The 12513-nt window shown below is 36.1% G+C and overlaps 1 protein-coding gene across 1 annotated transcript in view; it reads left to right on the top strand.

Annotated features, from left to right (window-relative positions):
* LOC106874979 (inositol monophosphatase 3) overlaps positions 1-12513 on the top strand; it is a 26657-nt gene that overhangs the window by 7657 nt on the left and 6487 nt on the right. The window contains exons 3-6 of the mRNA XM_014922914.2: positions 4842-5007; positions 7995-8090; positions 8205-8381; positions 9165-9443. Of these exons, the coding sequence (XP_014778400.1) occupies positions 4842-5007; positions 7995-8090; positions 8205-8381; positions 9165-9427 (702 nt within the window). The 3' untranslated portion in view covers positions 9428-9443. The remainder of the gene's footprint in view (positions 1-4841; positions 5008-7994; positions 8091-8204; positions 8382-9164; positions 9444-12513) is intronic.

Here is a 12513-nt window from a genome sequence, read left to right as displayed (position 1 = left end):
TGGACTGGCTTGTGCGGGTGGCACATAAAAGACACCATTTCGAGCGTGGCCGTTGCCAGTATCGCCTGACTGGCCTTCGTGCAGGTGACACGTAAAAGCACCTACTACACTCTCTGAGTGGTTGGCATTAGGAAGGGCATCCAGCTGTAGAAACTCTGCCAAATTTAGATTGGAGCCTGGTGTTGCCATCCGGTTCCACCAGTCCTCAGTCAAATCGTCCAACCCATGCTAGCATGGAAAGCGGACGTTAAACGATGATGATGATGATGATGATGATGATATATGGCTGGCCAGCCTTTAATTTGTAATGCAAGACAGCATTTTTCAAAATGGGCTCTGAAAAAAATTGGGGTGCCATAAGACAAGCTGCCTTTTAATGAAATTTGCATAAAACAAATGCTAGTCATCATTTTGAAAATAGTATCATTTTCCTGATAAATTCTCTCCTTAAAACAGTATTTGTTTCATTTAATGTCTTATTAAAATTGGAGTGGTGGTAATTATCTGTAAAATTTACATATGGGTTGTACTAATTTTTTGAAAGTCAAATAAAGGTTTCACATTAAAATCAGTTTATGAACCACTGGCTAGGCTACTTTACTCTTTACTTGTTTCAGTCATTTGATTGTGGCCATGCTGGAGCACTGCCTTTAGTCAAGCAAATCGACCCCAGGACTTATTCTTTGTAAGCCTAGTATTTATTCTATCAGTCTTTTTTGCCGAACCACTAAGTTACGGGGATGTAAACACACCAGCATCGGTTGTCAAGCGATGTTGGGGGGACAAACACAGACACACAAACATATACACACACACACACATATATATATATATGTATATATGATGGGCTTCTTTCAGTTTCTGTCTACCAAATCAACTCACAAGGCTTTGGTCAGCCCGAGACTATAGTAAAAGACACTTGCCCAAGATGCCACGCAGTGGGACTGAACCCGGAACCATGTGATTCGTAAGCAAGCTACTTACCACACAGCCACTCCTACACCTATACTTCTGTAAAGCAATGGCACTGTTTTTGATGTGTCAGCAATACTCCACTATGGGTTGCCTTTGAGTTTTGTAGTTGAGATGGTGGTGGCAGTAGGAGTGGGGTCCTGACTGAAGAAGAACCATAGTAAATGGGGTGTAGATTTGGCCATGATAGATTGTCAGAAGTTGTGAAAGCTTTGTGGTGACATGGGGTAGAGGTTATATGTTGCTCATGCATATGACATATCTACTGCTTGACTGTTACTTTAATATATGTAGCTGTTGTCCTTTATACTGTTGCAGAAGATAAGCTAAATTGTCCTCATTAGAGGATGATTTCAAGGTCCCTGTTCATGAAAGCAGTATATATGTCTAGGCTATGCAGTGAGGCTGAACCTAAAACCATGTGGCTGCAAAATTATCTTAACCATACAGCCATGCTGCCAGGTTTCTAGGTAGTTTTGCTGTTGTGTCTAGGGAATAGAAGTATGACAAAATGTGACAGATGTTGCCTGGGTGTGTTTTGCATAAATGCAGGAAGGCTGTGCAGATACATGTAAGTGAGGATATTAATTGCTACAGACTGTTTGGCATGATAAAAGCACAGTTGTGCCTCTGCACCAGCTGTGTTTGTGTATGAGGAGATTAAAAAAACCAATATTTTAGAGAGAGAAGTGAGGACAGACCGAGCTAGATAACCTCAATGCAGATACGAAATAGCCAAACAAATATTGATAGTTGAAGGTGTTCAATAAATGGTAGAAACATTAGACTTCGAGATTTTGTTGCTGATATCAGGTGAATGGGTGAGAGAATAGATTCTATGTAAGTGCAGAAACCATTTTTCAGAAGTTGGAATGTTGAGCCTAGATTGAACTATTGTGATAAGAGTTATGAATAAGTATAGGTGCAAGCATGGCTGTATAATTAAGAAGTTTGCTTTGCCTCCACATGGTTTTATGTTCAGTCCCACTGTGTGGCACTCTGGGCAAGTGCTTTCTATTATAACCCCAGGTCAAAAAGTCATATGAATAGATTTGGTATATTTCATCATTATATCATTGTCTTAACATCCACTCCTCCATGTTTGTATGGGTCAAACAAAATTCATTGAGGCAGATTTTCTACAGCCATATGCTGTTCCTATCACATACCCTCACCTGCTTCCAAGCAAGGTAATATTTCCCCATGACTGGACAGAAGGTTGATAACAAAGGGTACTGCTTGTATGACAATGACACTTGTTTGCAATTATTTTCACACACAACCACACATATACAGACATGTAGATTTATGTAACAGAGTTCTTTCCGTTTCCAGATACCAAATCCACTCTTTTGATCAGCCAAGAGCTGTCACTTACTTCACATGCTATGCAGTGGGATTAAATCAAAACCACATGATTAGGAAGTGAACTTTTTAAGCACACAGCCATGCCTTCTTCATCATGAGATCAAGACTTCTGGTGGTTTGCTGTGCTCGAGAAGACATATCAAGCTAAGTCAAACTATGGCCATACATACATACAGGCATATCCTGTATGTCCCTCTCTCAGCGAAGAGGCCTTTGTGTTGAGGGCTCACAGGTGCTGGTGTCACATACAAGTGCAAAGACACTTTTAGATGGCATATGCTAAATGTAAATAAGCATGTTTATGCATTCTAATCCCCGATGTCATTGTTCTGGAAGCAGTATGCATGACTATTTGGTTAAGAAGCACACCTTGCAACCACATGGTTTCAGTTTCCTCCCACTGTGTGGCACCTTGAGCAAATGTCTTCTACAATAACCCTGAGCCAATCAATGCCTTGTAACTGAAACTTGTAGATGGAAGCCTGTTACACACACACACACACACACACACACATACACACACACACACACACACACACACACATGTATGTATGTATATGTCTGTCTTTTTGCTTAAGAATCAGGATTGGTTTGTGTGTTCCCGGGACTTAACAGATTGGCAAAAGAGACTGATAGTGTAAGTACCAGATTTTAAAAAATAAGTACTGGGGTCAATTTGTTCTACTAAACCCTTCAAGGAAATGCTCCAGCATGGTCACAATCTAATGATGAAATTGAGTAAAAGATATACTAATGCAATATTTGTGCACTTGTGTGTATAAACATTATATACAAATGTAACTGGAAACAATGTGTTACATTAGTATGTATATAAAAAATATATGGGAAGCTATATTTCTACATTGTTGATATTGAATTGCCTCAGTCAAATATAAAAAATGTTTAAGATTAGGTATCTATTGTAGTCATCATCTATCCATTCACCCCACACTACTTAGATAATTTGATGAGAACTGTGTAATATAATCATCATTTATATATGTTCAGTTGCCACAGTTTAGATTTTTTTGTCTTTCTCTTCAACAAGTACTTAAGAAAAAATAACCTTGAGACAGTTTTATTCATTGTTTATTGTGTTATGATGACTAACACATCATGCTTCTTATACATAGAAAGTATACTTTGGGATAGTTTTGCTGAAAGCATTTTTATTTTTTATTTTTATTTTAGAGAATTAGTTAAAATATCTTTTACTTGTTTCAGTTATTAGACTGTGGCCATGTTGGGGCACCGCCTTGAACAATTTATTTTAATTGAATGAATTAACCCCAAACATTTTTTTTTTGTTAAGCCTGGTACTTATTCTTCCAGTCTCTCTGATTCTCATGTGGCATTGGATGACCTGGGACCATAGTGTAAGACACCCAAATCACAGTCTCTGAACTTCCTACTCAACTGTGGTCTGATTGTGGAATATTTTGGGTATAGTAAAGTATATGCAAAGTGGGTACCTTGGCAGTTGACACCTGATTTAAGGAGAAGGTCTTCTTTTATCTGCTGGATGCACATGAAACCAATGAAGACATTTTCTTCTAATTTAGTGATAGGGGATGAAATATGGGCATAGCTTTATGATCTGGACACAAGAGCTTTAATCTATGAAACAGTGTTACACCTCTTCTCCACGATGGATGATATAACCTCACTCTGGCTCTTGACCCCGCAGTCAGCACAGAAAGTCATGGTGACTTATTTTGAGGGTGACAAGGGCACCATTCTTCTTGATTTTCTGGAACATGGCTGTACCATGAACTGCAAGCAATATATTGAGACACTCAGAAAGCTTGCAGAAGCCATTAGAAGGAAGAGACTGGAAATAAAACTGAAAATGATCCACATTTACCTTGACAGTACATGAACACACACATTTTTGGTAAAAAATCAGGCAATCAGTAAATTAGCCTGGTCAGTGGTCACTCATCATACAACCTGGATCTGGCACTCTCCAACTTCCACCTGTTCAGTCCAAGCAAGGAAACTCTGCTGGATGTTTGATGATACGGATGAGGTGAAAGTAGCTATGAGGACCTGGTTTTTTTCAAAAAAGAATTCATGTGTTGAGTTCAAGGTTGGAACAAATGTATCAATTGTAATGGAGACTATTTGGAATGGTGTCTTTGTGAAGAAGAGTTATTTCTACCAACATGTGCAGTTTGAATGGCCTAGGTCAGTTAATAAAAAAATTATGGCCCCTTTAGCATTACTTTTGGTATAAGCCTCATATGGAGACTGTCTAGGAAGAGCTTCTATAGAGCAGATCAAACCATTTTAGTAGAGAAATTTGGGTTTTAGGTTGATAACTAAAATATATGATGTTTGGAAAACTTCAAAGAAGATATTTTCAATTTAAATGAAAAGTAATAATTGTTCTATTAACCAGTTCTCTTTAAAATATATAATTTTTTTATTTTACATATAATATATATTGCTTGTTTCGATGTATCAGCTGATTTTTATTTTATATTATTTATTTTTTTAAGGTCATATCAGAAGAACACGAGACAAAGCCAGTTGATTTTCACAACATAGAGGACACGGCAAAGCAAAGAGAAGATGTGAATAAAGAGATAAAATCTGACCAGAGAATTCCACTGAATCAAATTGTTGTTTGGATTGATCCTTTAGACGCTACTCAGGAATATACTGGTATGTTGGCTATTCTGTAGAACATTGTTGTCTAGATTGTCAAATCAACATCATCATCATTTAACGTCTTCCATTCATGCTGGCATGGGTTGGACAGTTTGACAGGAGCTTGCCAGGCAGAAGCCTGCACCATACTTCTGTGTCTGTTTTGGTATGGTTTTTATGGTTAGATGTGGGGTGGGCTGAGTGTTTTTTACATGGCACCAGCATAGACGAGGTCAGTTTTGGTATGGTTTTTACAACTGGATGCCCTCCCAAATGCCAACCACTTTACAGTGTGGACTGAATGCTTTTTAAGTGGTACCTGCACTGGCAGGGTCACCAAGTAACTTTGCAAGACAAGGAATATTGGAGGAGGTGATCTTGTGTCAGATGATAAATGGTTAGAGTGTGACAGAGAAACAGAAACAGGTGTCTTGCTGTAGAGGAAGTACATAGTTACCCAGCCAGAGAGAGTGAAAAAAAGGGAGAGAAAGAGAGAGTTAACAAGAGGGCAGGGGCAGGTATGCTGCTGTGAAGGTTGGCATTCCATTGTCCTATGTCTGAAAAGAGATAAAATTTATTTGAATTTCAATAACAATAAACAAAAGTTGTAGAGGAAGAATAGAGCTACAAAAAACTACAATACAAATATTTTCCATGGGTATGGCAGTGTAGTAAGAAGCTTGCTTCTGAACCACATTTGCATCATCCAAACATGGCCAATGCTAGTGCTTTCTGACTGGCTCCCATGTCTGTGGCATGTAAAAAGCACTATCCAAACGTGATGTGATCGATGCCAGGGCTGCCTGACTGGCTCCCATGCTGGTGGCACATAAAAAGCACCCACTACACTCTTGGAGTGGTTGGCATTAGGGGAAGGCATCCAGCTGTAGAAACCTTGCCAGATCAGATTGGATCCTGGTGTAGCCGCTGGCTCTCCAGACCTCAGCATGAAAAATGGACGTTAAACTATGATGATGATGATGATATACCACATCTGACCCAAGCAAGCATAAAAAAATGGGTGTTGAAACAATGATGATCTCACACATACACACACACACACATTTACTTGCATGTACAAATGAAGATAATGTAGAGATAGATTAGTTTTCTTAGAGTAACCAACAAACTGTTTCTTTATCCAAAAATAAGCTCTAGAAATAGTCTGACAGTCCAGCAGAGATTAGTAATAAGCTGAAAGCATCCTCAATTACATCCATTTTGTTTTGTATTTATAAAATAAAAAAGTCATTGAATTCTTGCAGCTGTTGTAATAATTTTATTCAAAAAGAGAAATCTATTTATTGAACAGATGGATTTTTTTTTATATGACTTATACCAATTTATAAACAAAATGATAGTCATGTTAACCTATTATTCAGTTACAAATTAAATATAAAAATTAAAAATAAATACTGTTTTTTAGAATTCACTTTTATGTATTGATTTAACAGGCAAAAGATATCAGTAACAATTCTCTTACAAGCTTTGATACAAGAGTTTTATTGCTTCAGAGAAGGAAAATGACAAAGACAAGTAAAATTATTGTGAATCATACCAAACAATTACAAACATTGAGACAGACAAAATAAAGAGTAACAGATCACTTTGATTTGGACTTGAATTATGCACATCTCACTTGCCAGGTGGTAGATATCCTGTTGGTCAAGGCCTGCTGGTTTTTTTTCCTGCCTGAAATTTATTCTTTTTGGTAAGAAGTTTGCTTCCTAACCACGTGGTTCTAGGTTCAGTCCCACTGTGTGGCACCTTGGGAAACTCTCTTCTGCTGTGACCCTGAGCCGATTAAAGCCTGTGAGTGTACAGAAACTGAGAAGGCTGTTATGTCTGCTTGAGGGTGCTACTATCTCTTTGCTTTGATATCATGTGATAGTTGTAAATGATTTTCACTGTCATGCTACTGCCTTTTGTTTTCAATCTTTTGTGAAAACATGTCTGATCATAGGAAAATATCATCTTACTTAGAAACTGGTGAAGGTTGGTGACAGGAAAGGCATCCAGTCATAGAAAAATCTGCCTCAGCAAATTCTGTCTGACCCATGCAAGCATGGAAAAATGGATGTTAAAATGTTGATGATTCAAAAGTTCATGTACTGAGTATTTTCCCATGCATTCAATGGACATTTTAGTATGTTTCGGCAATGTGTGGAGAGCCGTTTGCTATTCCCATCTGCTTGTTTTTGTGTACAAGGTTTTCAACAGTGTTTGTAACTGAAAAGTAAATTTCATGTAAAACTATCAACTGAGAATGTGAGATGCAGGTTGCCCCTCTGAAACTGTACCTAGAACTGAGTTACTTTTTTGAATGGGCAACGTTAATCCATCTCATTAGAAAATTAGCTAATATGCTTAGCGATATTTCGTCTGCCTTTACATTCTGAGTTCAAATTCCGCCAAGGTTGGCTTTGCCTTTCATCTTTTCGGGGTCAGTGAATTAAGTACCAGTTGCATATTGGGATTGATCTAATCGACTGTCCCCCTCCCAAAAAATTTCGGTCCTTGTGCCTAGAGTAGAAAAAAATATATCTTTATCTCTCTCCCTTTTACTCTTCCCCACTTTCTTTATCCATACATCTCAGTAGTTGACTTTAAGAAAGTCAGCCAACTGTAAAGCCTTAACCCTTATTAAACATTTTGTTACTAATTGTTACAACACTTGATATGGCTAACCAATCTCCAAGCATTCTTGTAAAATGTATGTTAACACTTTAGCATTGAAACCAGCCATATCTAGCTGAATTATTCTACCTGTTTTATGTTTAAACCAGCCAGATCTGGCCTCTCACACCCACTTTACAATGTCATTCTAAAAGTAAAACAATCACATCAAAATCTCTAAGCTGCAAGAAAACAATGAGTATACTCAAAACAATGAGTAAAAAATAAGCTTTACCTTTGACAGAGTAATCTGAATGTTAAAGGATTAACTGAAATAATATAATTTTATAATTTTTCTTCCTTGTATTGTCTTTTTTCTTTCACAGAGGACCTTCGTCAATATGTTACAACCATGGTTTGTGTGGCTGTGAATGGTGATCCTACAATTGGTGTTATTCATAGTCCATTTGATGATCAAACTTGTAAGTGTTTTTCTTAGACACGGCTTTTTAAAATAGTTATATTTCACACTTTTATCCTACATTCTTTCTTCTTTGTTCTTCTCTTCATCTTTAATTTTGGACTCCTATTTTCAGATTGGGCATGGGTGAGTTATGGGCATTCATCAAATTTAAAACCCTTGGAGAAAGTCCAGTTGTCCAATGAGAAGCCTACACAAATCATTGTTTCCCGTTCTCATCCAGGAAAAGTAGTAGATGTTATCAAAAAAGCATTTGGAGAAAACACTGTTGTGGTCGAAGCTGGTGGAGCAGGTGAGCATATTCGCAGTCTCTAGTCTAAAATGTGTAACAGTTACAACAAATTTTGTGTCAGAGATATCATGTCCCTACAAACTTTGACCTGGTAGATGTTGCAAGTAAATAAAGACTTTTAACTCTTCTGTATGAAAATACTACAAAAGCATGATTGGACTAGCTGTAACATCCCAAGACCAATGTATTCTTAATAGCATTACAATTATTTGTTTAGAATTTGATAAATGTTCTTTGAATAAATGTTTAAAAAAAAAAACATGTACTCTTTTTACTCTTCTTCTGGAGCACCACCTTTAGTCGAGCAAATCGACCCCAGGACTTATTCTTTGTAAGCCTAGTGCTTATTCTATCGGTCTCTTTTGCCAAACCGCTAAGTTACAAGGACGTAAACACACCAGCATTGGTTGTCAAGCGATGTTGGGGGGACAAACACATACACAGACATATATATATATATATACATATATATATATATATATATATACACACACATATATACAACGGGCTTCTTTCAGTTTCTGTCTATGAAATCCACTCACAAGGCTTTGGTCGGCTCGAGGCTATAGTAGAAGACACTTGCCCAAGGTGCCACGCAGTGGGACTGAACCCAGAATCATGTGGTTGGTAAGCAAGCTACTTATCACACAGCCACGATCAATTTTGCCTTTTCATCCTTCTGGAGGTCATATTCTTGACTATATTCCTCTCCAGAAAATAATTAATATTCATTTGTATTATCATACATTGTATTACAGTATTCTCTCTCTTTTTTTTTTCCAGGTTACAAAGCTTTAAATGTTGTTAAAGGGCTATCAAATGCATATGTACACACAACAGCTATCAAGAAATGGGATATCTGTGCTGGCAATGCAATTTTAAATGCACTCAACGGGAAAATGACCACCCTGAATGGAGATTATATTGATTACTCCAGCAAAGACAATGTACAAAATGATAAAGGCCTTTTAGCTACGATGCAGTACCATTACCATTATTTGGAACACCTGGAACCATTAGCAAAGCAATTAGAAAAGAAAACCTAGACCACATCATATATAGGTTTGGTAAACAAAATCTTCCTACGTAAAAATGAGGTTTATATTTCTGTCTTATTTTATTTATTATTTTTTAATTGAGTGTGAGGAAAAGTGCGATAGACTTGGATAGTTCGGTAAAACAAAAAAAAAGTTCCTATTGGAAGAAATTGATCTGAGAAAATGATTATAGTAGTTTATTTTTATTCAGTATTTTTCATTTTTATCTCAATTTATTTATTGTTTGAAAATACTCCATTGGTTTGCCAGACATGTAAGTGAGTGTGTGGATGTACATATGTATGTATTATAGAGAGTAGAAGAAATGGAGAAAGAAAGAGACTTTGAAAAAAATTATAGTTTAATAGATTGGAGCCTGGTGTTGCCATCCGGTTTCACCAGTCCTCAGTCAAATCGTCCAACCCATGCTAGCATGGAAAGCGGACGTTAAACGATGATGATGATGATGATTCTGTTGAAAAACAAAACTGTATAGAAAACTATGCTTAGAAAAGATTTTGAAATATCATATTTAACGTTTTAGAAAATTCCACATGAGTAAAAAAAACAATTTTTCCTTCTTTAGTACTCTGAGTGCAGCATTTGCTATAATAAATTTTGTGTATCAATCCATACTATGATTTCAATGCATTCCTTTATCCTAAGGTGAAGATAGCATACAAGTATCACATAGTCAGTACGACGGTATGGCTATGGCTTGTAATTGGTTATCTAGTACCTACAAATATGTTAACTGATTCAATATACTTGTAGAAATTGAGATGGCCCTGTTGATTAAGAAATGGACACCTAGTCAAGATATTATCTGTTTGTATCTTGTCACCATAACTGACTGTGTTGTATCTATAGCCCTTACTCTGGACTGTCAGTGGCTCTAAGTAGATTGTGTTAAAGGTTGTGAAGCATGATTCATTGTGCTGAGCAGTGGCTGATTGTTTTGTTAAACTGTGCTCAGCTTTAATTCCATCTTTGTACTCAAGAGGAACAAGAGCAAGCCTTTCTTCCCTTAAATCTCTACAGGTAGTTGAGATCATGTACAGTTTAACAAGTCAACTGAGTTACAAAGCTAAACACCACCTATGTACTTCCATTTGAGAACATAAACTGTATGCACACATCTGTGACAAGCCATTGACTAAGCCTACTTGAAATAGCAGTCAAACCTCCCTGTTAGAAAAGGGAAGGACACATAGGATAATGTAGTTCTAGATACACTGTGTCTAAAAATTGATGTGATGGTCTTAGCTAGAATGTTAATCATAGATGTACTCAACATGTGTGTATAACTGATAACTTCTTAAGCCTACAACTGTTAAAATGTTTTTAATATTGACTACCATTATATCATATGTGAGCCCATGGCTTCTGTTATTAAATGCCTCAGAGTATTTATATCAATATTAATTACACTTTGTATGCATCCTATTTCATGTGTCATATTGTGTTTGTGAATATGAACACTTGTTTCTCTCATGTTATTCCTCCCATCTAAAAAGAAAGGTCCTGTATACTATCAACTATTAGAATAAAAAGCCAAAAAAATGCAAGTTCCAAACTATATACAGATATATACATATTTATAATTTGTTTTTAACAGTGAAACTTGAAGTAGATGAAGCTATAAATAATAGCTTGTAAATTGGGTTAAAAATCCCTTTGGATAGGAAGGGGTTTTTAACTTGGTATTTACGCATCATTATTTATAGTTTTATCTCCTTTAAGTTTCACCATTAAAAACAAATTATTTCACATCTCTCGAAGTTTCTGAATTCTTATGCCATAAACGTGTGTGTGTGTGATTATGAAATGTTTCTCATGGTGGCACAGGTTAATTTTTGAGTCGACATCTGAGGATATTACCAAATGTGACAGGCATCTGAAGAAAACCAGAAGGTACCATGGCCAAAAGACTGTGAAGACACTATAATTCCTTGTCTCAGAAATTCAAAATTATTTCTGATGTTGGCACAGAGCAAAACCTTTTTTTTTTTAAAAAGGATGTCATCAATAACCCCAATGATAATGATTATATGACATGAGATCTATAAAAAGACTTTGTTGATGGGCAAAGTGTTGCCATTTATATTAGAGAATGAATTATAATTGTATTTATATTTCATAATATCTGAGGTATTGTGATCGATGAAACCGACCTCTGTCTGTCTTGAGGTGAATGTACTTCTTATATTTTTCTTGGGTAGATTTGAACTCAGAACCTGTTTTTAAATGCTGCTAACATCATTGTTCAAGCATGGGGCTGGTTGCAATTTTCTGATACCATTAGAAGTAATTGTTCTGAGTTCAGATCCAGCCTACTACACACACACACACACACACATGTGTGTGTGTATACATAGAGAGAGATGTATGTATACAAACACACATTTATATAGCTGTGTGTGTGTATATATATATATATATATATATATATATATACATATATATATATATATATATATATATGAGAGAGAGAGAGAGAGTGAGTGTGAATAAAGATGATTGGAGATTGAACTGATCAAATGTGTTTTTAAAAACACAAATATTTGCTTTGATACATTTTCCTGAGTGATTCTGTTTTAAAATATTGCTGCTGTAACCCCTAGTCAGTTATGTTTAAGCTGAGGTATGGTCAGGAGGTAATAAGCTGAATGTTCAAGACAAACCCATAATCCACCTGCATGCTATTCTTTTCCAGTTATGTAACATTACAGTCTGTTCTAGAACTCTGATATGCAGTGATTAGCTGCACTGCAGGGCAGTGTAGCATCTAATTTGCTATCCACTCTGTATATATATATATATATATATATATATAGGAAAATGAAAAATAATAATAAGGCAGAATGCTAAACTGGAAGCATATTTTAATAAAGATTTCTAACCGGCTTTCATTGCATAGCAAATTTTCAAGAAGAGGGAGAATGAAAATGTTTTTTACAAAGAAGTACAAAATGAAGAAAATAATATATTAAAAAAATGATATATAAAAAAATAAATATACCAATACATTATATTGTCTTTGAGCTTTTAAAGTTCAATGGTAATTCATGTATATAATGGTTGGAAAAATAAGG

Source organism: Octopus bimaculoides, chromosome 8 (assembly GCF_001194135.2).
Source record: "Octopus bimaculoides isolate UCB-OBI-ISO-001 chromosome 8, ASM119413v2, whole genome shotgun sequence".
NCBI lineage: Eukaryota > Metazoa > Mollusca > Cephalopoda > Octopoda > Octopodidae > Octopus > Octopus bimaculoides.
The sequence above is the reverse complement of the archived record's forward strand: the minus strand, read 5'-3'. Positions and strand labels throughout refer to the sequence as shown.